Source organism: Pollicipes pollicipes, unplaced genomic scaffold (genome assembly GCF_011947565.3).
Source record: "Pollicipes pollicipes isolate AB1234 unplaced genomic scaffold, Ppol_2.1 Scaffold_1600;HRSCAF=1878_pilon_pilon_pilon, whole genome shotgun sequence".
Taxonomy (NCBI): domain Eukaryota; kingdom Metazoa; phylum Arthropoda; class Thecostraca; order Pollicipedomorpha; family Pollicipedidae; genus Pollicipes; species Pollicipes pollicipes.
Window position 1 is genome coordinate 19,595,812 of NW_023595962.1, and position 27,003 is coordinate 19,622,814.

At 55.6% G+C, this 27,003-nt stretch overlaps 2 protein-coding genes across 2 annotated transcripts; both read right to left on the reverse strand.

The window, feature by feature from the left end:
- Positions 1–7,129: 7,129 nt before the first annotated feature.
- On the reverse strand, positions 7,130–23,015 carry LOC119090849 (zinc finger protein ZFAT). The gene is made up of 3 exons (XM_037213590.1): positions 22,841–23,015; positions 22,342–22,395; positions 7,130–8,441 (listed from the first exon to the last, which is right to left on the reverse strand). The coding sequence occupies exons 2-3, from the start codon at positions 22,361–22,363 to the stop codon at positions 8,221–8,223; spliced, it is 243 nt and encodes an 80-aa protein (XP_037069485.1). The 5' UTR covers positions 22,364–22,395; positions 22,841–23,015; the 3' UTR covers positions 7,130–8,220.
- A 240-nt stretch (positions 23,016–23,255) lies between these two features.
- LOC119111514 (broad-complex core protein isoforms 1/2/3/4/5) lies at positions 23,256–26,797 on the reverse strand (the record flags this gene model as incomplete). Its single annotated transcript, XM_037235363.1, has 4 exons — positions 26,734–26,797; positions 24,500–24,687; positions 23,844–24,020; positions 23,256–23,279 (listed from the first exon to the last, which is right to left on the reverse strand). Coding segments are annotated over exons 1-4 (405 nt in total), but the record flags the coding sequence as incomplete, so codon positions are not given.
- Between the last annotated feature and the right edge of the window lie 206 nt (positions 26,798–27,003).

Genomic DNA, 27,003 nt, shown 5'->3' on the forward strand with positions numbered 1-27,003 from the left:
GCGTGTGCCGCTCCCTGGCGCTGATGCCGTCTCCGCTGTAGTTTGTCGTGAGCGTGTGCGTGACTGTCCCCTGGCCGGGCGCGTGTTCTCACCGAGCCGGTTCGCGCGCCGGGTCTCCCCGCGCTGCGGTCCGCACGCTGGGTGTACGTCTGTGCTCGTCTGCCCTCCCATCCCCTCCCCTCCCCTTCCCTCTAGCAGGAGGCGCGTGCCGCGGACATATTTTGCCTTTGTACATGCGTCCAGGCGTGCGCGGTCGCTCTGTTTCTGGTCCGGTGTTTGCCGGCTTCTCCCTGCGCTGTCGTCGCCGAGCACGCAATAGATCAGCCCAGTCGTGATTGTAGTCACCGGCATGTTCTGCTCTTCTTGTCGGACGGAGCGGAACTACGCGCACGACATTCCTAATCTGAGACGCGGCTGCAGTGCGAGCGCCACTGGTCACCGTTTTTAATGCTTCACGGGCATCGACGCTTTTCTATCACCGCTTCTGCTACAGCCAGCTCCGCAGTACCTCATGATTTTGACGACGAACAATATGGATTAAAAGGCGACGGCATGACAATACTCACAGTATCGTGGACTAGCCGGCCTGTACTGTCGGCGTGTTTTATCTGGCCAAGACTGTTCTGTTCAGTTCTGTGGCGACTGTGACTGTTCCGTGGTGACTGTGACCTGCTCCGTGGTGACTGTGACTGTTCCGTGCCGACGCAGCTCACGGACGGCCCTGGAGCTCTCATCTGTGTTTTTAGGGAGCGGAGACGCGCCGCATGGCGCTGGTGTCACACGGACTCTGCTGCTGGTTGTGGACTTCTGGGTAGAAAATACACACGCTGGTCTGAAGGTGCGCCTTTTGCGGGGCGTCAGCCTCGAGTGGGGGTGGGATGGGGGGGGGGGGGTGTCGAGCTCGGGACGTCCGGCTAGGGGAGAGGGGGTGTCGAGCTCGTGCGTCGGGCGAGAAGGAGGGGAGGGGGCTGTCGAGCCCGTGCGTCGGGCGAGAGGGCGGGGAGGGGGCGCTGTCGGACTCGTACGTCAGGCAGAGGGAGGGGAGGGGGGGGGGGAGGGGCTGCCGAACTCGTGCGTCGGGGCGAGAGGGAGGGGAGGGGGGGCTGTCGAGCTCGTGCGTCGGGCGAGAGGGGGCGGAGGAGTCTAACTCGTACGTCAGGCAGAGGGAGGGGAGGGGACTATCGAACTCGTACGCCAGGCAGAGGGAGGGGAGGGGGTCTGTCGAGCTCGTGCGTCGGGCGAGAGGGGGCGGAGGAGTCGAACTCGTTGTTTATTGGAGTTTAGGGGCGCGCCGACTGCGGTGGTCATTTGGCACCACAACGAGTTTTGTTTTCACCTATCTAATGAGCCGCATAAATGGTCCCAAAGTTGATGTGTTTGAGAAACAAAAAGATCTGTTGCAATTCCAGAAATGGTGAGTTATCTCCTAGCATATCACAGACGGTAAGGGGCAAGTCATTCTGTCCAAAATAGCGTTGGCGTTCTTCCGCGAGGCGCGGACAAGAAATAAGAATATGACGAACGGTGACGAGAGCACCACATCGATGACATACGTTTATCGGCTCCCTCCAACATAAAGCCGTGGGTTGCGTATGTGTGCCCGATGCGCAATCTGCAGAGGATCACCTTCTCTCGCCGCATTTTCCGGAAACAAGAGAACCACTGACCCTGTTTAGGTTTTATCTCTCTGAGCTTATTACTATCCATCCGATCCTAACAACGCTGCCACTTGTTGTGCAGGAAGGTTTTTATTGCAGGGTAAAGGTCTCTGGCAGGAATAGAAGAGTGAACACGTGGAGCCAGCGCTGCTCGCCTGGCAGCCGCGTCAGCCAACTCGTTGCCCGCGACGCCGACATGACTAGGAACCCAGCGTAGCATGATTTTCTTTCCGGCCTGATCCAGTTGAGTCAAACGCATTAAATGTCCTGTATAAGGGGACATGACGGATAAAAAGACTTCTTAGAAAAAAAGGCACTTAGAACGCTGCTCAGAGAGTCCGTCAAAATGAGATGCAAGGGTTCGTCACCGACCTTCAATGAAACATAGTGCTTTAATGATTGCTATGAGCTCTGATGTAAACACCGAAGCGTTTGGGGGCAATGAAAACGACCGGGTGGCGCCACCGCTCACAAACGCACAGCCTACACAATCAGACGTTTTAGAGCCGTCCGTGTAAGTGTGTGTGTAACTCTCATATAACGCTATACGCTCAAGTGCTCTGGACCTCATTATATCTGGCAGCGAGACACTTTTTTCATTTCAGTCAGAGATGTGTCTGTGAAGGGTGAGATCAAATGCCAGGGAGGAGTGCACAGGTGACCTGATCGCTTCACCTTTCGAATAGGAATTTCGGTTTCCCGCAGTAAGGCTTGTATCCGGGAGCCAAAGGTCACTGCATGCGCCCGAGGTGCATGGCGAACAAACGGCACAGCAGGCCGCGGAAAGACTGCGTGATATGCGGGATGACACGGAAACTGTCGCAGCTTAAGTGCATAACGCATGCCAAGCATTTTCCTCCTCGCTGACAACGGCGGCTCATGCGATTCTACCAAGAGGCTTTGGGTAGGAGATGTACGGAACGCCCCTGTGATGGCACGTAAAGCAGTGTGATGGATGGTGTCAATGATCCGTTTCGTGGACTCACACGCGCTGTCATAAATAAAACATGCATAGTCCAGCTTAGAGCGTATGATGGCCCGATACAGCAGCAAAAGCGTGCTCCGATCTCCGCCATACGACGTGCGCGAAACACATTTTAATGCGTTCAAAGATTTAAAACAGCGTTCACGTAGCGTTCTAAGATGTGCCTTATATGTAAGTCGGCGGTCAAAGTATACCCCAAGGTATCTAGCCACAGGCTCAGTTGGGATGCATTGCCCATACACACGGATAGACAGGTCACCGCATTGCCGGCTACGACAAAAATGCATGGCTACAGTCCTGCTACGTGAAAACCTAAACCCGTTCATGGTACCCCACTTCTCAACTGCGGATCAACAGCTAACTGGAGTTGGCGTTCCATCGATGGTGCTCTTGCTGCGCTAGTCCAAATGGTAAAATCGTCTAACAAAAGCGCACGACCTACAGACTGTGGAAGCCCCACCCCGATGTCGTTGATCATAACAGGCGAACAACGCTACGCTGAGAACGCCGCCTTGGGGCACACCGTTAACTTGAACATGCCTCTCAGAGAGCGCGTTTCCAACACGGACACGGAAAGAACGGTCAACTAGAAAGTTTTGAAGAAAGGTGCCCATATTGCCGCGTATACCATACCTGTGTAGCTTGAGAAGGATGCCTTGACGCCATGTGGTGTCATAGAGTCGAACTCGTACATCAGGCAGAGGGGGGGGGGGGGGGGGCGGGGGCTGTCTTGCTTGTGCGTCGAGAGAGAGAGGGCGAAGGAGTCGAACTCGTACGTCAGGCAGAGGGAGAGGAGGGGGGCTGTCGAACTCGTACGTCGGGCGAGAGGGGGCGGAGGAGTCGAACTCGTACGTCGGGCGAGAGGGGGCGGAGGAGTCGAACTCGTACGTCAGGCAGAGGGAGGGGAGGGGGCTGTCGAACTCGTACGTCAGGCAGACGGAGGGGAGGTGGGCTGTCGAACTCGTACGTCAGGCAGACGGAGGGGAGGGGGGCTGTCGAACTCCTTCGTCAGGCAGAGGGAGGGGAGGGGGGCTGTCAAACTCGTACGCCAGGCAGAGGGAGGGGAGGGGGGCCGTCGAACTCCTTCGTCAGGCAGAGGGAGGGAAGGGGGCTGTCGAACTCGTACGTCAGGCAGAGGGAGGGGAGGGGGGCTGTCGAACTCGTACGTCAGGCAGAGGGAGGGGAAGGGGGCTGTCGAACTCGTACGCCAGGCAGATGGAGGGGAGGGGGGCTGTCGAACTCGTACGTCAGACAGAGGGAGGGGAGGGGGGCTGTCGAACTCGTACGCCAGGCAGAGGGAGGGGAGGGGGGCTGTCGAACTCGTACGTCAGGCAGAGGGAGGGGAGGGGGGCTGTCGAACTCGTACGTCAGGCAGAGGGAGAGGAGGGGGGCTGTCGAACTCGTTCGTCAGGCAGAGGGAGAGGAGGGGGGCTGTCGAACTCGTACGCCAGGCAGAGGGAGGCCGTCGAGCTCATACCTCAGGCGGGTGGGCGGGGCCGTTGGGCGTTGTGAACAGCGCCACAGGGCGACGCCATAGCACGGCGGTGTCACAAACTTCCACCGGAATTCGGTGATTTCACTTTTTGGGTTCACTCACTTTCCGTGGAAGCTTCCTGTTCCACAATGATCGTGTCATGTTCGCACACCAGTTGAAACATGCCTGATTCAAAGTTTGATAACGTCTTTGGTATTCGACGGATGATTTTCGACTCTGCATTACAGATAAATTGACGGCTTGGAAGTGCCCTAAGCAGTAGAATGCTGGGAAAGGTGTTGCCGATCTTCGCACGCCTCAGTAGCAGAGTGAACGGCAGCACTTCTCAACCGAGCGCTAGTTGATGACCTACCTATGGATCATCATCTAGCGCGATGATTTTTACGATCATCACCGATCGCATCATGTTCTATAGCACAAAATATCGCACCCATATATTTCATTTTGTCGATCGTCATTGCATACGCACGGTATCGTAACACCGAAAGATAGCAGAACGAACAAAGTCTTGGTAAAATTACAGCTAACTATGTACGGCACACAGGCGCCGCCGTAGACGAACGCTGAACGGGAGCGCTTCCACATGGTCAGACGGTCTCGCCATGACAAAGGCGCACGGCAATGGCAAGCTGGCATGTCACGCATCCTCACGCACGCTGGATGAGCGCAGTATTTGCCAGAAGGTAACACAAGACTAGCGTGGCGCTTAACTCACGGCAACACTTCCTTCGCGTAGATCTTCCAGACTGCAGCCCTCCGCGAGTCGCGAAGGGTCAAAGGCAAGCCCTCGGACGTGGATCCTGCCATGGCTGCCTACAGAGCGGCCTCAGCCGGAGCGGCATGGGCATATGACGTCACTGAGGCACCGGCAGTCGATAACGCCGACGTGTGACGTCACTGAGGCGCCGGCAGTGGATAACGCCGACTGTGATGTCACTGAGGCGCTGGCAGCGGATAACGCCGACTGTGACGTCACTGAGGCGTCAGCAGTGGATAACGCCGACTGTGACGTCACTGAGGCGCCGGCAGCCGATAACACCGACATGTGACGCCACTGAGGCGCCCGCAGTCGACAACGCCGACTGTGACGTCACTGAGGCGCCGGCAGTCGATAACGCCGACATGTGACGTCACTGAGGCGCCGTCCGCTGGCCGCAGACTGCGGCCTCCCTGACACGGGGGTGGTGCGCCATTGCTGTTTAGAGCACTTCTGCACCGGAAGAGACGGGCTTCGCGAAAAGGGTCGATTCTCACATGCCGTGTGACGTCACTTCCAGGTCTCAAGAACTATACTGGCGCCACGGGCCATGCGCCACTAACTTGGGGGGTGGGCGCTCAGCGACACATTCGGCACACGCGGGTCAAGGTCGCGATCCTCGGCACAGGTCGATGCGGCAACGACGAAACTTGGCCGGGAGCCAGATTTGAGCACCGCCGGCGGGTCGGCAGCTGCCGGGCGGGCTTCTCCCGCCTGAGGTCTGCCACCCTCCTGGCCGTGCTGTGTCCAGGCGGGGCCTCTCCCGCCTGAGGTCCGCCGCCCTCTTGGCCGCACTGTGTCCAGGCGGGGCCTCTCCCGCCTGAGCTCCGCCGCTCTCTTGGTCACGCTGTGTCGCACCTGTAGCCCATATGGACCACAACACGTACCCACCCAGACTCCGAGAACACTGCACCACGTCACACTCGTCCCCCCCCCCCCATCTCTCGTACACCGCGGGTAGGCCCCGCCTCACCCCCTGGTGCGCGGCCGCCAGCCTACATCCTCTGGCGCACTCCTACATCCCACCCGTCTGGCGCACGGCCGCCAGCCTCGCCTCGGCGGCCGCCAGGGCGGCGCCACCGTCGTCGGGCCGCAGCGCCGGCCGCCGCCGCGCGCCGTAGCCGGTGAGCGCGCGCACCTCGTCGCTGCCCAGCTGGTGGACGTTGCGCAGGTGGAGGCGCAGGTTGTAGACGGTGCTGGCCACGCTGCCGCAGAGGTGGCAGGCGGTGCGGCCCTGGTGGTGCTGCCGGTGGTCGTGAAGCGAGGTGCGGTACTTGTAGCGACGCCCGCACAGGTCGCACACGAACGGCGCTGCGGAACAAACCGAAACACTCAGTTGGCGGCGCGATCGGCCTCCACGCGGGAGACTCGGGTCCGATCCCCGGCTGATGCCGTGGCCTGCGGGTGTCTGGCTGGCAGCGAGGCCGTCAGGACTCCACAGCATGGCTGCGCGGCCGCGTGGATCGCGCAACACTTCAAAAAGCACAGGGCGCTATGGGGGAGGGAGCATCGCACTAGGTTTCGTTTTGTCAAGAGAAGACCACATGTGATTATTGCAGTACTCGGCAGAAGCCATCACCTCTACCCCGCTACTGCTCCGATGTCCCAGAAAGCGGAGCGTTCCATGGCCAACTGTGAGGAAACGCACAGAGCCCATATATATATATATATATATATATATATATATATATATATATATATATATATATACACATAATGTAGTTTTCCAGGATGAAAGCTGCACATCGCTACTATACATCTTCAAGTATGGAGAACACAAAAATCCCTATCACCATTGGATGCGTATAAAATGCATCCGTTATGGAAACACTATGAAGGCACATAGCCGCGATCACATGCACATTAGCTGCCACCGACCACCTAATAATGCAAAAATTATGCTGGAATTTGTTTGTTTGTTTATGACTAGAGAGAATTCGTTGATAAACAATGCGCCGTCATGTTCGTGTCCATTTGCTCCAGAGGTTCCTTGTCGCCCGGCATGATATGCCCCGTTTTTGTCTAATTCGTACTAAAAAATGTTCTCCATATGTATACAGCTTTGAGAAGCTTTGAGGGCACAACTTAGCTGAGCAGTAGCTAAAAGAAGCTAAACGGTACATCGGGCAGGGTCACAACATGACCACAGCCGGTCGGCCGCGGCTCCATGCGCACATGTGTTATCAACTAAAACACACGTGACTACAACACGTTTATTCTGACCATCCCATGAGCCCATACACACCACAACGCCGCCCGCAGACATGTGGCAACCATGGAGAGGCAGTCCAACCACGGAGAGGCAGGCAGGGAGGCGACCGCGTTATAGCCAGTGTAGCGCATTTGTCACCAAAACAGCGTTTCTACTAGCTCACGGCAGGCCCGGTCACTCCTCCCGCACTGTCCAGCCGAGCAAACACGGCCACCGTACACCACACTGAGCCAGCTGCCCTAGCCGAACATTCGACTGCTTTGGCCGAGCATCGGACTGCACTGGCCGAACATCGGACGGCACCGCCCGAACATCGGACTGCCCTAGCCGAACATCGGACTGCACTGGCCGGACATCAGACGGCCGCATCTCAGCGTGGTGTCTGGCGTCTTCCAGCTGAGTGCGCCGGGCCGACTGCTCACTGGCTGTCGTGAGACGGCCCTCAGTGTTCCAATGAGCGGGGCATGTGAGCACGACATGCGAGAGCAGATGTCCGCAGATATAACGAGACTGCACTCGTACGCCCGGGCAGTTCAAACCAGTGGTCATCGATCAACGCTCCGAACGACATGCTTTCATCGCAGCTTTGACTAAAAAGTCGGCGTTGGTACATTAACGCCGAGCTCGTCAGACCGGTTCTGCGCTCTTAACTTGGCGGCATTATCATCAGAGGTACCGTTAACCCGATGGAGTTTGAAAACAAACATTTAATGGCCCTATTGTCACACACATTCAAAATTGATTAGACTGCTTTCCCAGCAATATGTGCCACCAGCGGCACTTCTCACCCAGAGAACAAACTACATTATGTCCCCGATGCGCCTCGTCGGCACTTCTGGCCCTCAGTACACCTAGTCCCCAATCTGATCCCCGGCACACCAGGTCACCAAACCTTGTCCCCGACATACCACGTCACCACATCTGCTCCCCGGCATATCAAGTCAACACATCTGATCTCGGCATACCAAGTCACCAAACCTTGTCCCCGACATACCACGTCATCACATCTGCTCCCCGGCATATCAGGCCAACACATCTTATCTCGGCATACCAAGTCACTAAACCTCATACCCGGCATACATCACCGCACCACATCGCCAGCACACGAGGCGGTCAGCGGATCTGGTCCTGCGGCGGAATGATGCGGTAAATCTCGTCCCGCTCCAGCCGGTGCACCGACCGCAGATGCATCCGCAGGTTCGGGATGTTGCTCAGCACGCGGCGGCAGACGGGGCACACCGTCAGCCCCTTGTGCTTGTTCTTGTGGTCGCCCAGCGCCTTCAGGTTGCGGTAGGTGTGGCCGCAGATGTCGCAGACGAAGCGGGCACAGCGCCCTGCAACACGGGCACCGCTGACGTCACCGCGCCTGACGTCATCCGACGTCTTGGTGTCCCGCGGACCAGCGCGGGCGACACACGGAGCGGGGCTGCAGCGGTATAGGCTGTCTTCCGTGCGAGGCGGCGGTGACGTCATACGGAGCACCTCTGACGTCACTGTCTTCTGTAGGCGCCTCTGAGTACGGCGGGTGGTATGACAGCCAAACCACTCGCCGACCCGCCGCAAATCCTTGCTATTTGGGGGAAATAACACGCACATATAATTATTGGTATGCACAAGATGTAAGAACTGCGTGCTGGCTGCGCTGCCTCGTTATTCACTGCAGCAAACTTGTGGGCGCTGAGCGAGCAACAGACGCCTCGCCGTAAAAAGAACGTGAAGAAAATTCGTGTTCAGAGAATCATCTTTATTGACTCAACCCAGGACCCGAGGGATATAAAATAAACAATATTTTCACTTTCATGGATAGTCAGTGATCGAAATTTTACGAGTGCAGTTCTCAATCACACTTCAGGTGAGATGCTAACGAGGGTTTGGCTGCCCTCGCACACATAAATAATAACGGCTGCTAAGATACGTGAGCTCTGAAACCTTTATAGATACGGGCGCTCTGAAAAAACAACATTCGCCGTTCTGCATTTAACCTCGCCGTCGCAGTGTGAGCCCAAGTGGTGCCATATTTGACAGCACCACTATGCGTGCGGACATAGACTTGAGGACGAACATCTGGTACAGAAGCGAACAATGCGATGCCGGCCAGGGGAGCTGGTGTGGCCTTCTCTATCTGAAAACCAACGATGATGTTTTTTTCGGTCCCACTGTCTTCTTAATACGGTTTCGCCTCAGCCCCTGTCTGAAGAGAGCACATGGGCTACTGAGCCGCTGCCTGGCTCGAGTCGGCCGTGGCACCTGAAGCAGGTGACGCGTTTACCCTCCACATGAGATCACGTGACACGGCTGCGGCGGGGCCGGCGCCGGAGCACTCCGCCGTTGTCACGAGCTTCAGCCCTGCGCCACGCCCGGCTCTCCGACCACGCCCAGGTCACAGCAGACGTCGGCGCTGGCTGGACCGGCGGTGGCTGGACCGGCAGGCCGGCGTGGGCCCAACATTTCACTCCTCACCAATGTCGCTCGCACGCCCCCGCTGCCAGCCGCCCGTGCCAGCAGGCGCGAGCCGCGGAGCTCCAGTCGTCGGCGGGTGCACCGGTTCGGCTATCGGGCGGCGGACGCCACTACTGTGACCGTGAGCGTAGTCCCCGCCGGTGGGAACCAGAGACGGCAAAATTCTCCCGCGTCGGGAGTCGAACTTGCGCTCTTTGACCATGATCAAACGCCTATCAACACTCGGCTATCGTAGGTTGAGCGGCCGCACGCGTGGACCATGACGTCAGCGAGACGGCGCCGGAGATATCCCACTTCTGCGGCCGCCAGAGGCTCGGCCGCGCCCCGCCGCTGCTGCTGCTGCTGCCGTTCACCCAGTCCCAGCCGACAGCGAACAGTACGGGAGCAGGTGACCATGTGTATTGTACATCAGCAGTGGGGTTCACACGACGACAAAGAACAACGCATGCGCAAATCTCGACGCCTGGTGCTCGTGCGATTATGGCGAGGACGCTTGTACCAAAGTAGTTTTTGGAGTAAAACGACACATTTCACGCAGAGTGTCACGACCTCCGAGGCCGAACGCACCGTGGGACCTGCAAGGTCTCCGGTCTGGACCGGTTCGAACCCAGCCGAATGCAACGCAACCCGGCGTACCCAAGGTATCAGGTCAACTGAACTAAGCACGAATACAGCACGCGTCCGGATCCAGACGCTGGCGACGGATGGGGGCGGAACAAGCTCAGCTGGCCGTCCTGGTCCAGCTGCTTCGAAGCCGAGGAATGTCCCGTTAAGCCACTGGCCAATGGCCTTGTGATGTGCTCTTCAACGCATGTGAACTGGCTGATTCCATGCATGTAAACTGGCTGATTCCATGCATGTAAACTGACTGATATAGAAAGAAGACTCGCTCCTTTTAGGCGCAGCACCGCCACATTGCAACACCAACGCAACATATAATTCGTTCGCCAGGGCCTTTAACTGCAAGATCACGGGATAAGATGAAATGCAAGCAATGCAACGGACGTAAAGCAGTAAAATGGTGATATCTGACAACACGCGACCTCCAGGGCGAAGACCGACTTTCAACAACAGATCAAACGTATGCGGATCACGGCCACGATCCGCTCTCTTGATTGCTCTTGATCTTGGTCTTCGTCCTGATCGCTGTCTTCAAAAAACACATGCATAGAGATCGTCGGCGTCTTCCGCGGTGCCGGCAGGAGCTCGTCGGTGTCTCCGGCGGATCCGACGGACGATCGCCGGCGCCTATGGCGGATCCGACGGAAGATCGTCGGCGTCTCCTGCGGTGCTGGCAGGAGATGGTCGGCGTCTCCTGCGTTACCGGCAGGAGACAACCACACATCCGTGGTCTCTCGCCACACACCGACCGGCGAGGGCAGCCGGCGAGGACAGCCAGTCCACGGGGACTACAGTAGTGGGACAAGCAGACACCACCAGCCGGGCACGCGCGTGGTTACCATGGAAACCGGATCCCATATGGTCCTTCCTTTGTCTTCATTGGCGGATACGTTTTCTGGCATTCAAGAGTGCACCTACGTACTGGCAACGGCGGTAGCACACACTAGGACCTAGTTTCACGACGTGCAAGTTCAAACTCTGCATCTCTGAAGTGCCTTTCATCAGCGTACGGGCAGAAAGCAAGCCAATTCCGCTCGCCCTTTCGATTCTTAGGTCAAAGGCCGTGTCAGATAAAACACGTTTTGTCACACCTAGTCATACCATGCAAGACGATAGCCCTTTCATGTCACGAATGTTCGGATCCGGCTGTGCGAGGCATCTTCCCGACCGGCCATCGCCGCAGCCGGCCTTCACTGTAGCCGCAGCTCCCGCTGTCACCGGCCGGCCCTCACTGCAGCCGCAGCTCCGCCGCAGGCTCCCACCCCGGCGCCCGCCCGCCGTCGACGGCGGCGGCGGCGGCGGCGTCCCAGCCGGCGCCGGGCCGTCGGCCTCGGCCGTCACTGGGCACCATGGCGTACACCTGCTCCGCTGTCTGGCTGTGGATGCCGGCCAGGTGGCGGCGCAGCGTCGGCACCGAGGCGTACACGTTCCGGCACAGCGGACACTGTGTGCGGCCCGCGTGCTGCTTGGAGTGGTTCCGCAGCGACGAGCGGCTGCGGAAGACGCGCGCGCAGTCGGGCGCCTCGCACCGGAACGCCGCTGCGGAGGAGGTCACCACTGTACTGCCCGGCGAGCGGGCGTGCCGCGGGCCGGCACATGCCGGACAACGGGGTGGCGAGCCGTCCACAGGGCGGCCGCGATCGAGGGCAGGTGGACTGTGGGCCACTACCACGGGAGGTGGACAGGACATGGATGGTGACGGGCACCGAGGCGACATTGTGCACAGTGGGGCGACAGACCCGCTTTGTGCCAGACACTAGAGGTCAGCACGCGTTCGCCCCCCTTTGCGCCTGTCGCTACCGCGCGGCCCGTCCACACCTACTGGCTCGTCACACCTATCCAGCCTTAGCCACCCGCTACCCTGCTTTTCAACACGTTCCAACGTTCAAGCCAAATTAAAGACAATCTTACGGAAACGCAAAATCTCGTGGCGATATGAAGAGCTCTGTTTGCTATTTCAATATCCGCAATAAGAAAACCGCGTGGTGCATGCAATCATCGCAAGGCCAACCATTATGCGTGAAATTTGTGCAGCTTATCTAACACCTACCAAAAGCTCGTTCAAATACATCAACGTGGTGGCAATTTTCCTCAAATGTAACCCAAACCTCACTCATTAACCCCCATATAAGAATACCCATGACTGTAACCCAACTGCGAAGGCCTCCAGTGGACACAACAGATAAGGTCCTACCGAGGTAACGGAGACGGGGATTGCGCAGCGAAATACAGGACACGACGTGACTGGGGCCGCGAGATACAGGACACGAGGTGACTATGGGGCCGCGAGATACAGGACACGACGTGACTGGGGCCGCGAGATACAGGACACGAGGTGACTGGGGCCGCGAGATACAGGACACGAGATGACTTTGGGGCAGCGACATACAGGACACGAGGTGACTGGGGCCGCGAGATACAGGACACGAGATGACTTTGGGGCCGCGAGATACAGGACACGAGGTGACTATGGGGCCGCGACATACAGGACACGAGGTGACTGGGGCCGCGAGATACAGGACACGAGATGACTTTGGGGCCGCGAGATACAGGACACGAGGTGACTGGGGCCGTGAGATACAGGACACGAGATGACTTTGGGGCCGCGAGATACAGGACACGAGGTGACTATGGGGCCGTAAGATGGAGGACACGAGGTGACTACGGGACCGCGGGATACAAGATACGAGATGACTTTGGGGCCGCGAGATACAGGACACGAGGTGACTGCGGGACCGCGAGATACAGGATACGAGGTGACTTTGGGGCCGCGAGACACAGGACACGAGGTGACTATGGGGCAGCGGGATACAGGACACGAGGTGACTATGGGGCCACGAGATACAGGACACGAGGTGACTATGGGGCCGCGAGATACAGGACACGAGGTGACTACAGGACCGCAGCGGGATATAGGAACACAGGTGACTACGGACCGCGAGATCGGACACGAGGTGACTACAGGACCGCGAGATACAGGACACGAGGTGACTATGGGGCAGTGGATACAGGACACGAGGTGACTACAGGACCGCGAGATACAGGACACGAGGTGACTATGGGGCAGCGGGATACAGGACACGAGGTGACTATGGGGCCGCGAGATACAGAACACGAGGTGACTACAGGACCGCGAGATACAGGACACGAGGTGACAACAGGACCGCGAGATACAGGACACGAGGTGACTATGGGGCAGCGGGATACAGGACACGAGGTGACTATGGGGCCGCGAGATACAGGACACGAGGTGACTACAGGACCGCGAGATACGGGGTGACTACGGGGCCGCCACATACAGGGCACGGGGTGACTTTGGGGCCGCGAGATACAGGACACAACATCACCATCGGGTAATGGACACCACAGGTATCACAGGGAAGACAAGATCGACGACGCCCAAGTAAAAGTGCACTGCAAACGAATCTGAACGCAATGTACACAGGTCACTTACACACAATTCAATATATCCCTATCTAAACAGCAAGGAAGCAAAATGGCAAATTACAAGGTCATCAACATGTATATCACCCTAAATCAGAGATGCTCGCAACACAAACCCCGGCCATCATTGTGACCAACTATTAAATGGAATTAGTCACAACATTTAGAAGAGCAGTTACGAAAAAACATGAGCAAGTTCTGAACAATAATATGCAAATAACCCAAGTGTCATTTAGCGCCAATACAAAACGAGTTCAGATGTTTTCGAAACCATGTTGAGTTCTCGAAATGTATTCAAGTTACGGATAAAAAAAAATCAAGCATACGGACCGCATTTCCCGCATGCCCGGCCTGAAAAACGGACCGACAAGCGCTGCAGAGCAGGACATGAAACTCTTCATCTCGCGAAGAAAAGTCGCCAGATCTTCGCGACACTGTGTCTGCGCGCGACCTCATTTCCTTGCTCCTCTGCTAGTCACTCAAGGGAGAAATTAGTTTCCTAACAAGCGGGTCCCTTACCATCACGGGGAAGTCTGTTGCTGGGACGGCATTTCTCTGACCCCAACGCTACCTAGCTGGACTCTCAGGTCTGACTCGGGCCCAAGGCTGCGAAAGCCTACGTCATTGCGTCAAAAGAAGACAGACCAAACGATCCAAGTCCACCGGAGATCCGCAATCGAGCACAACGAATGCAGCATCTGAAGAGATCGGGCGGCGGGCAGGGGACAACTCTCAAACTTACCTCAGGACCATTTACGTCTTATAATAGCACTGGGTAGTGCCACTGCAGCACCGCCAAAACACAATCAGGATATCAGCTTTTATAATTTTCGAGGCCAAATTAAGCTGCCAACGCTTTGTAACATCATAACGCTTCTTCCCCGCAGTCGCGACCACCGTCGTCATGACAACCAATGTGCGCACCTCCACTGGTGCGAATATAATAAAGCTTGTGATTGGCCCAGCGGGCTTCGGCCTGTTACCGAGAGGCTCACTGGCTTACGTTTGAATCAGTGCGTCACATGGATCATGTGATACTCCCATTCCCAAAGTCAGTGTGCCTCGAGAAGAGCCCCTGTGGTTAACGACAAAGGGAAGAAATCAAAGCTAAGGTATACCGGATCGTTGAATTCTCGGCATATTAGCTTCGTATTCGCATATGTTTATGTCTAAACAGACTGTTTCAAGATTTCGTAGATTTGTCACACAAACATTAGTGTGCTGCAAAAATTACAAAGCGCACACGTAGAGAGCAAATCTAAATGAAATGTATTGCTTGCACAGTAGTGAGCAGGTAGTCAAATAATATTTCTCCCGCATGGTAAGCTACTTAAAATAAAAATTCCCACCAATTCTGAGGGATTTCGACAAAGCTGGCAATACTTATCATATCGTACCCGTCTGATGTAACAATAAGTGAAAAGAACAAAACGGTGGGATGCTCCCTTTTAAGTAAATTTGCAACACCGTTAGCATTTTGGCTTTTTCAACGAACTCATTTGTATCCTCTACACCTCTTTTCAAGGTCAAAGGCTGATTGCAACGCTTGCAATCAGCCTTTGACCTGATTGCAACGTTTGCTGCCCAAGCATCATCATGAGACTCCTCCGGCAAGATTCGAGCATGCGAACATTTGCGTTTGTCCTAAAATGGTCGTAAACTAAAGCTGAGAATACGCCGCAATTGCGATTTTGAATCCTGTGGTTGGCGGATTCGGATTTTAATTAGGATTCAAGATCCGAATAGTCTGAAACAAATTCATGTATATTCAAAGATTTCCATCAAAATTTCGAAATGCTAATGTCGCAGAAAATCCATTTGGCTTTTCAAATCATCTTTTGTTTGTTCAAAAAATGCAAGTTTTGTTTTTGGCATCGGCGAAGTCATATACTTCTCCACATCATGCCTTGTTGATAAGTCTATGGCAAAGTACCTATATATGTACCGCGGTGGGCATGGTGTCGCACCTTTTCCCCAAAACACAAGTTTCTACGCAGCATGGATATCTGGCCTACTGTTACGCCAATAACTGCGCTGGGCATAGGATCTCTGCAAAGGGAAGCGTAAGTAAATATGGATACAGGTGTAATTCAGCAGTGGGTGGCCCCATTGGCCATCTTTCACTCGCTAGGGTTGGGTTTCAAAGCGTTCGCATTTCACTGCATCGGCACACAATACGCAACGCAGTCAATGCTTGTTTTTGTTCTTCGAGACGTGTTTCACGGTATTTGCTTTTATAGGCGCGTCGACCGTGATAGTCACGTTCTAAAGGGGGTCGACAGTGGTTTAATATGGAATCTTAGCTTTCTTGTTTCTAATGCTCGTGGTCTAAATCCCCAAGATCCGAATCTGTTCGAATCTGTTCAAAGATTGAAATCCGAACTCCCAGCTCTATTCTGCGATCACTTGGCTCCACCACTCTCTGGCCTTCACGGAACTGCTAGGAATATTACGGCCAACGCCAGCTCTCGTTCCCTCAGTGACGTCATAGACTCAAAACTCCCAGCTCTATTCTGCGATCACTTGGCTCTACAGCCCTCTGGCCTTTACTGAACTGCTAAGAATATTACGGCCAACGCCAGCTCTCCCTCCCTGTGACGTAATAGATTCAAAACTAATTTATGCACAGGCTCATCATAACTTGGTTGCTGGTGAAATAAATATTTTTGATAATTTACATATAAGATAATAATATAGATAAAATACGATTAAAAAAAGATAAAAAAATAAAACAATAAAAAGATAAAATAAAAATCACATATAAGATAATAAACATAAAAACCAATACAAGCATGGGGGACAACAGATACCTGGTGCGGGTTCTATTCATCCCAGCACATGAATGTCATGGCCAGTATGCCGCTCCGGGCGTCCAGCCCGCAGTGACCGGTGCAGATAGACCGCAGCTCTCGCTCGCAGAGACAGCACAGAGGCATTTCTTCTTGAAAATTTGTGATTGCGTTCCATACCAGTACAAATATCAACGCCTACTGATGGACACAGCTCGCGGTTGTTGACATCTAACGACTAAGGCCAGAAGCTACTGGCTTGGAAAGTGACAACACGGCAAAATACACGCAAACAATCACGAAAGTGGCTGGTTCCATTCAGCGCATATTCCTCTCCACAACGAATGAAAATTATACGCACCAGTGTAACGATCCCTACGAGTTGAAAATAGTTATCGAGGCATCAGATTTCTCACGTCACGGTGGCACCCCCATACGTCTCTTCACATGAAGCTTGCTAATATGCACTTTCTTTTCCTTATCTCATACCCCAAAGGCACGACCCCAGGGATCCTCCACACGTTAAAAGGAGTGTCGTACATTTGAATACACTAAAGCGAGCATCAGATATGATGAAACAAGCTCACTCGTAACTATTAGTATGAATTTTAAGTGGAGAAGACTGCTCTAAACAGCGCCATGCTCCGTTTAGAAAATGTGCTCCTCAATGTGTCATGGTTTGATTACGTCATCGTATCCTGCACAACATTGATTGAGAGCAAATTGGCGGCGTTTATATCTGGAAATCACGCTCACAAACGCCAGATATGAACGCCTCGACAATTATATTTGTTGGCCTTCATCGCGGCATGACTCATGGCACAAGATTCGAATGACGTTATGATGGCGTCAAGAATACCGAGGTGACTTTGAAATGCTCTCGCCGATACATCTTTCCCTATTTTCGCATCGCGCAGCTTTAGAACTAGGTTAGGTCTTAAGAAGGGCAGGATTGTGGACAGAACCTAAACGTCTTCAAAATGGCTATTTCAGTTCACAACCCTGTATCATTGTGAAATATTCGCTTTAAGAAATCGCGTGCACCACTTATGCGAGAGTCAGCGCTGCAAATTCAATGGAAAATTTGCAAAAAAAAAAAACTAAGGGGCTCAAAGCTGAGAAGCGGCTACTTAAAGGAAGTCCACAATTTTGCTAACTGTTTTCGACCTCAACGAACACACGCATCCGCTAACGAAAATTAAACTACTTGATCAGCGATTTAACGGCTAAAGGATTCATGCCACAGCTCTCCCCCGTACCCAGAGCGCGTTTCCCAGCAGTGCAATACCACCTCGTCGCAGGCCTCTGTCTGCGGCCTTGGCATCCGCCTAGGCCGTAGGGGAATCGTGTGTCATGCCGTGCAATGGTACGGACACGGCCGCCTCGCACCAGGACGACCCGCTCTGGTCAGGTGCCAGTTGACCAGGCCAACCCCGGCCGGCTGGCCGCCACACAGAGGTCGGGCCTTCAGTTCGCGGTCCCGGGGATTCGACCCCGCTGCCACTGGTCACAAATCCTCGATACGGTCAGTTTAGGCGGCCGCCGGCTGCCAGAGCGGCTTCTGCCACTGACGTTCACACCGCACGAATGCCGCCATATACAGCCAAACCACTCTTTAAAGGGAGTGCCCCACATTCGTATGGGGTTTTGAGATGAAAGAGCTATCTTGAAGATAATTCCATTTACAGTCCTGTCCCTGGCCCAAAACCCTCCAATTTGAGATACACGCCCGCGAAAATGTGCGGACCATTTCAAGGTTATCCAGGCATCCATGTAATAACGCCATTCAAATCCTGCCACTCCACTAGCCACGCGGCCTATAAGGCCAAGAAAAATAGAATTGTCGAGTCGTTCATATCCAGCGTTTGTGAGCAGTTTCCAGATAGAACGGCCATCCACTGGGCTCTCAACCAACGTTGTGCGAGCTATGCACGATTCTATCCCGAAAAGGTTTTGTCCTACATAATACAAGAAGTTATATATTCTTCGTACTTATTACAGAGATAAGGTGGTAATCAAATACCTCAGAAGTAATCTGGGGTTTTCGGGCGCTTCGACTGCGTGATCAGAATAACGCTATACCGTAGTACGTGAATGCTAGTCAGTACCTTACTAGCATTACTAGCTGGTAAGTACCTTCTCTAATATGCAAGAATTCCACCAGAAAAGGCCGAACACACGGGCACCTAACGATATTTAGTTAGGCACGCATCCAGCACCGCCGAAGGCCACCTTTCGGGAGGCTGAGGAACTACAGGTGAGTATCGTTATGCAAGCGTCCCATGACGCAAATAAACTGACGTATTGTTGAGCATATTTACAAAATTAAGAAATACTGTTGTCTAAAGCGGGACTTTCCACTCAAGAGTATACTTATAAGTGAGCTAATTTCATCATATCTGATGTTTCTTTCAATGTCTTCAAACGTGGAACATTTCCTCCAAGCTTTCAGCGTCTGCAAAAGTAGAAATGCTCACATAATCTACACAAGTTCGCCGAGAAAGGGGTCAAAAACGTGAAAGTTACGGTTGTCTTTCAGCCTGGCGACATAACTGGAGATTTTCTGCGCGAACCTGGCGACACGGGCCGTTCGGCACCTGGCAACCCTCGGAGCGCACCCCCAGTACGGAAATGGCAGCCATCGCAACAGCACTATCGAGTGGACCCCCCCCCCCCCCCCCCCCACCTTTTTGGCTCGCGTCCCACGCTAACACCGCCCCAAGAACTCAAGCTCCATACTGCGCACAGTCGACGCGCAGCTCTGAGATCACTGCATTGCGCCAGCGACCAGGGCTGAACTCCATTTGGTAACATTCGCCTTTTGACAACGGCCAGTGAGACTGCTACCATGCTGCCTAGAAATGCGTAAAGCTACGCCAAACACAAACAGAACGACCGCCGGCCAGCGGGTGTGCGCACAGGTCGGACATCGTTCAGCACGTTTCTCGCCAAACACACAACAAACACGTAAAGCTAGACCGCATAATAAATATAAAAGCGACCGCAAGACACAAGAACTCGGCGTACACAAAGCCCATTGAACCAGCCGCCCTATCCAGCCAACCTAAATCACAGCCTGCGAAGGAAAACAGAACATCGGTACGGGAAGAGCTCCCTGTACACAGACAGACGCTGAAGGGTCGGCCGAGAGACATCGCCAGACCGGCCTCGGGCGAGCCGCCGCTGCCGTTCGGGGCGTCACCTGAGCCACGAGACCACAGCGGCGCGTCCACCAGAGCCTGCGCGCGCCGGCTCACTGGCACCAACATCAGCGGCGCACGACTCCCTGGCAACGAACTCCAGACCGTCTCCGGCGGGTCCTCCGGGCCGTCCGAGCGTACCGCCGGGGGTAAGCCCGTTCACGAGCAGGTGTTGCCCCGGCGCGACTCCGGCGGCGCGGCCGGCTGCTGTGGTCATCAGCGCTGCCGTCTGCCGGCTCTGGGCTGCGCGAGCCCCGAAGGCCGCACGCGCCGCCGGACCGCCCCGCAGACCGGTGACCCGGCCGACTGCTCCGTCCCAGGCGACCATTACGCCACTACGTACCACTGCAACGCAGCACTGCGCCCTTATCGTCACACGTTACGGCGCCACCGCTCCGTCACACGGCCCGCCACACGGTCCGCCTCTCCGTCACACGGCCCACCGATCCATCAAATGGCCCATCGCTTCGTCACACGGCCCACCACACGGTTCGCCGCTCCGTTACACGGCCCGCCGCTCCGTCACACGGCCCCCGCTCCGTCACACGGTCCGCCGATCTGTCACACGCCCCCCCCCCGCTCCGTCACACGGCCCCCCCGCTCTGTCACACGGTCCGCCGATCTGTCACACGGTTCGCCGCTCTGTCACACGGCCCGCCGCTGTCACACGGCCCCCCGCTCCGTCACACGGCCCGCCGCTCGGTCACGCGGCGCTGTCTCGCCGCTCGCCGGCGGCCGGGGGCCCGCTGCGCCGCTTGTTGGTGAGTCGGCCCACCTCCTCGGCGGCCAGGCCGTGTCGGTTGACCATGTGCCGGCGCAGGGTGAACGTCATGGCGAACTCCTGGCGGCAGATGAGGCAGGTGGTGCGGCCCAGGTGCCGCTTCATGTGTTCGGCCAGGTTGCGCCGGTGGTGGTAGCGCGCGCCACAGACGGCGCACGTCTCGGCCGGCACGCAGCCTGCGGCAGACACAGACACGGGCGGCTCAGCGGGAGGCTGGCTCAGTCTGCTCGGCCGGCCGCCTGCCGGCCCGGCCGGCGCGCGCCGGCGCCCTCCCTATCGCTCTCAGTCAGTCAGACGGCGCCACTCGCTCGCGACGACCGCGCTTGACGTCGCCTGGCGGCGCTCTGTCGGCAGCTCGCCACGCGCCCGGACGGGCGGCGGCGCCCGGCGTGTTCTCGCAGTGTTTGGGCCGGCCCTGACGCCGAGCTGGCCCCGCCGGCGCAGCGGCGCCCGCTCCCACAGCCGTCCGGCCGATACGCGCCAGTCCATAGACGGCCGGCGCCGGTGCACTGGCGGCGCGCGCTGGCCCAGCTCTTCCTCACGTCCGAGGTATGGCTGGATCATGACGTTCACAGGCACCGCGGGCGGCTGTCACACACTCCGCCACACACTGTCGGGCGATTACGCACTACAGCAGACATCCGACACAACACTGCACGAGATGTACGCCCCTGCGGCATAACTGCCGGCAAGCTTTCCCAAAAGGGCACGGGCTCATAGGCCCTTGGACTATGCGCTTTCACGTCTCCCATCAGAACGACCGTGCTATATTTTCTTCCGTCACGCAACAATGTCAATCTTCAATGGCCCCTAAATTTGTAGTTCAGAAACCATGCGTTTTCAAACTTACCGTCACATTAGAGTTCCAAAACTGCGAAGCCCTCCAGACGCCAGCACCACCGCAAAACAACAAACGAGCTTGCACCGGCGTCCGGGCTACCGAAAGTGACGCGACTTCCGACGGACCTCGCAAAACTGACCGTCCGTCTGTGACGCACGAGTCTCCCGGGAGGACGCCCTACCTCCCGCGGCGAACAGCACCACCGGGCTCGGGTGGACAGACTGGAGTTCATCTCACGCGGATCGCGGGAGATCGAGCGGTGCCGGACGGCCGGCCGACGGCGGCGGCCACGGCGAGCGCCGCACGCTCACGACGAGATGAGCAACTCTTTATGGGCGCGTTCGGCAGACAACTGCGCACACGAGTGTAGCCTCGCTACACATCGATGAAAACTGGGCCCAGCGAAGCCAGCCGCGCGGAGAGTTGCGCCTAGCAGTCTGTCTGGTGGTACTCGCTATCAGCCTTCGCCTTCAGCAACTAAGGCGACCTCAGCCATGGCACTGCAGGCAGCAGCTCAGAAACAGCCCGTCATATCAGACCTGTGCAGTGTGTTATGTTTGTCGTGTCGCTGAACGCGGCGCCGAAACACCGAGCAATAAAGTGAACTGGTTGATGCGCGCAAAAGCGCAAAATCTTCGATTGCGCTCACGTTTGGTGCGTGCGTAGAAATATGCTCGACCCGAACGACGATATAGCCCCAGGGGGATTTTTCATCATTGCAGCTGCTAGAGCCAGTCGCCGCCTTCCAGTCCCAGCGGAGCTCATCTGTTGGTCTCGGAGGTCGCAACACGGCCCACTGGCCTCCCGGCACCGGAGCGGCAGGCCTCACACGACCGAGCCGGCCGGGAGGTGAAGCCTGCTCACCCTGAAAGAGGCCCTGACCTTTGACCGAGGCCGGCTCCGCGCGCCATCTCCCCGGCGGCCGATCGCCCCCGCCCCTCGCGAGGTCCAGATCACCCGGCTCGAGCAGCCCCGAGCTCGCCTGCCGTCTCCGCCCCGTCGGCTGGCGCTACCACGCCACGCCACGCCACGCCACGCCACACCATCACCAGCAGCGGCGCGGAGCACCGACAAACAAGAGCGGTGCGAGGAGCCTACCTTGCGAGCTGCCGTCGTCCATCAGCCGCTGCGAAGGCCCTGGCGGGGGCAGCACTGGAACGACACGGGGGCGGGTCAGCGGGCGCCGCGGGCCACAGGACGGTCGCGGACCAGGTTACACAGAGCCAAGCCGCTGGGACGCAGGGTGCGCGAGGCCTTCGCTATGTCGCAAAAGGGCACGCACACACGCGCTCGAGGCTTCAGCGCATGACGGCCTGACGCATCAGGACACCTGTACGCTTCTGGACCCCAAGTCCCGACGCAAATACCAGGGGAATTCTCGCTAGGCTCCTTGCACATGGCGCGGCATTGACGATCTAACAACAGCAGCTGTACTAGTATTTTCTTTGAGGCACAGCATTCTGACAAAACAAGCCCACTGGAAGTGAGCAACACCACCCAAACAATGGGAAATGAGCAGCAGGTCCACACGGCCGTGTCAGTAGCAGTCAGCTGTCACCAGCGCCTCAGTCTTCGCCAGCAGTTGTCCATAACTCACAGGCGGCGCTGGTGGGCGCGACACCCGGCAGGCCGGGCAGCGGGTCGGCGGTGCCGAAGCTCTCGAACTCAGCCACGTAGCCGAGCGTGTCGTCCAGCGAGCCGTCGCCATCCAGCGCGATCTCGTCGGCGCCGGCGCCCTCCCCGTCATCCACCTTCTCCACCTTGACGGCGCCGTCCGCCGGCGGCGGCGGCGGCAGCGGGAGCGGAGGCGGCAGCGGCGGCGGCGGCGGGCGCGGGGCCGACAGCGGCGCCTGCACGGCCGGCGCCGGCGGCGGGGACGGCGCCGCCGAATGGTCCGAGGAGCCGGACAGGCCGGGCGTGTCGGGGCCGCGCGGGCCCGGGGAGCGCGCCGGCGCCGGCGCGCCGTCCGCGCCCGAGTGTCGCCGCCGCTTGGCCGGCGGCGAGCGGCTGGCCGCCGGCTCGGCGGGCGTCGGTGGCTGCCGGAGACAGAGGCGCCGCTCAGCGCCGGCCACCGAGTGGCCCTGGCCAGCTGACGCATGTGAGCACTGACCGCCCAGAGCAGCACACGAACGCCTGAATACCGCGCAGGCTGGCATCAACATGACAACGAAAGGGAACTAACTCAGCCTGCAGAAAAACGGCGAGCTTTGCTTCGACTCACATACCGACACGACGGTGTCAAAGCGGGACAAAGGTCACATGGAGGGGGCTCATCCTTGCATACAGATGTGGAAATGTAGCTAACACCAGTGCACAGAAGGACCAGCCTGCGCACAGACGCCCAGGCACAGCACAGTTCACTCCGCAAACAGATGGACATTTCACCAGATGCATGAGATGGGGCGTCAGTACGGAAGGGCACAGCATCCGGATCGCGTACCCACTGAGCTCCCGCCCCTCACTGAATCAGCACGTGAGACAGACCACGTCACCGTTCACTGGAGCTGCTGGAGGGGTGCGGGTGACGGTGATGTCCCGTTGGACCGCACGGGGCGTACACTTCGGAAGCGAGCCACGCGGCGGAGGAGCACCAGTCCCACCTTGTCGTCCTCTCCGCTGAGGCCCCTGATCTGCAGCATCTCGGCCGTCTTGATGAAGCTGGCCAGCTGGCTCTGGGCCACGTTCACGCTGCCCTTGTACATGAACTCGATGACGGCCCGCAGGTCGGCGGCCGACGTGTCCTTCAGGAAGATCACCATCTGCTGACATGGCAGACCCTGGAACACAGGGCAACGCTCTTATGGCTGCCTCCGTGGCAGAGCATTGCCACAAACGGCCGAAGCAATCGCTTCGCCGAGCGTGAGCGAACATAGTACTTTTTCCATACAAGTTACATCCCAGTCCTGAGCATCACAACCGAGGCGCTCACAAGCAGACGTCCGTAACGCCGCACAGTGGCATGCTGGCGACGCTGAACGAATCTCAGAAGTGTCCGACTGGGCCTGCAGGCAGCAGTACATCCTTCCAACCAAATAGAGCAGCTGACGTACGTGAAGTCCCATCCTGGAATCACCGAATGAAGCCCCCAGCCCCAACTGGACAGGAGACTACACCCCTGCCTCAGGACCTCCACGTCAAGGCACGCTACCATGGGGCAATGGCAGAGACACAACCCAGCACGAAGGCGGCCACGACTTGGGATGAATGCCCCACCAAGCTGGGAGTGGAGGCGCTCGCTGGCAGCGCGTGATCGCACCTTGAGCAGTTCGCGGAAGTAGGGGCTGCAGGCGGAGAGCATCATGCGGTGGGCGCGGAGCTGCTCGCCCTCACAGCAGAGCGTGATGTCCACCAGCTCGCCCTTCTGCCGCAGGCTGTTGAACAGCGATGTCACGCTGCCCTGGAAGCCGTCCCACTTGAGGCAGAACTTCTGGCTGTTCATGGTGTCTGCAGCAAAACAGAGGCCTTCAGCAGAGGGCAGATAATTGGGAAGAGCCAGGGCCTTACCCCAAGTTTCCTCAACATGACCAATGTTTTTCAGATGCCACTTAAAACCAACTCCCAACCCATCACCCTGAAACACCAAGATAGGGAGCCTTTTTTTTGCTTGTGTGAGTTCCCAGGAGCATTTGTGGGAAGCATTATGCATATAGGTAAGACAGTACTGTTAGCCTTATTCCTGGTAGAATAACCAGCAAGGGAAAGGATACATAGACACATTGTTAGTTTGACTACATGCCTTTATCACAACAAATACCTGCAGTGAATTCAAAATTGGTTGCCAATCCCACTAAGAATTGAGTGAGGCTCACAATTCTTAACTTGCCACAAATATTCATTTGGAAAAATGTATGTAGCCAAAATATCAATGCATCTATTTCTCCTTTCTCCTGGCTATTATATGAGCAACAAGGCCAACAGAACTGCCTTGCCATTTTTCCTTACATCAACTTTCAGCATGACATGCTTTTCTTTAAGATGGCCTCTCTGGAGACCCATTGAGTTACTGGTTTGTACCCACTATCCTCCCAGCTACTGAAATATCCACTGAGAGGGTCATACAAGTTCTGTGTCACTTTTCTTTATGATAACATAAATTGTGGCAATGTACTTAACAAATCCAGACTCTTATCCAGACATGCAAAGACATACCATTCTGCCTAAATTCCTTCTTTTGTGTCTCAGGTCATCATTAATAAAAAATAAACATTTTAATAAACAAAAAATTATCATTTAAAACAATGAATATACAAAATATACCACAACTTTTTTGTTAACCACAAGGGCTTAAACTATTTAGATCCCTTAGTGCACTACATCCAATCCTAAGCATTCCGCAATGCAGTTTTACCTCACATTACAATATTAATTCACTTCTCATCCTCTATGCACCAACAATTTTGACATCAACAAAACATCTAAATTGTAACATTGGGGAACAAGCACAAATTACAAATGGACAACATCTGAGGAGGAATTAAGGGTTATGACAATCTTAATGGTTCAGACTCTGAATCAATTCAAGAAAGTGACACTCAGCTCTACAACTCCCCACACTGGTACCACATTCACATTCAGAATGCTCTGCCTTACAGTATGCATATGAGACTGTAACAAATACATACCACTCTGATCATACCGTGTTGCAGCGACGTCTATATGTCTATGAACTACAAATGTCTATAACCTACAAAGCATGTATGAAGTAAACTTGAGCACCTAGAACTCAACACATGCTCGCTACCAAATTCAGCACATATAACCAACATTTCAAGTTATCATTATCTTAGTTTCAGGCACAAATACTTCAAAACATTTTGGTTTAAAAACAACGGAATTTGCCCTCGCCTCCATTTTGCACATGAGGTTCAATGCGACATCACATGAATGTCTGGCGCAGAAGTCAGATATTTTGTAGACAACTGGCATGGATGCACTGTAATTGCTGTTGGGATGATGCTCATGAGAACTTGACACTCCTAGAGTATTATTTTGTAGACTGGCATGGTGCTGGCATTCTAATCTCAGAGCAATGACCCAGGTATGGATTATTCACAAGCCCAAAGCAGAAGTTATGCTGCACATCAAAATCTTTAAATAATACCAAACACCACAATCTCTATTTCTCTCCCCAACAGAGTTAAGAAAAGGAATTGCACAGGTTGGACTTAACACTCAGCAGCACCTCGAACACCTGTAAATACCAATCTGCCCAGCGCCCTTTAAACACTGCCTCATCCACACCTGAACACAATGTGACATCAATAAAGCAGCTATGGCTAATGTAATGGAAAGGGGCTTTCGCACACTTTATGAAATAAACGCTACCTGAACAAAAAAAACAAATGAAAGCAGCGATCCACTAGCCTACAAAAGTACAATCCCTCCAAAAGTGACGGCACAAAAGAACTATAATAATAACTGACTATCACCGAAGGGTGCAACCGAAAACGATTTTTACCCTCCACAAATGCCTTTCGATAATCAAATTACCAGATAAGTCGCACATTCTCCCTCCACAATAGCGGCGCGCGACTAGCCCCGATAGCGTATGTTTGTTTCCAAGTCGCTGGACTTTTTGTCTAGAGAATTATGCGGGGATTTGGTGGCACCTTGCGGTTTTTGAAATGTCTCTAGTTTTGTTCAGGCCACAGCGAGCAGGTCGAAGAGTTGCGCTGGGGTCTTGGATTTGACAGCATTTCGGTGGCGCGTCAGGAGACCTGCGTCCAGGAAACCTGTGCTCCCCAGGCCTACACCCAGGAG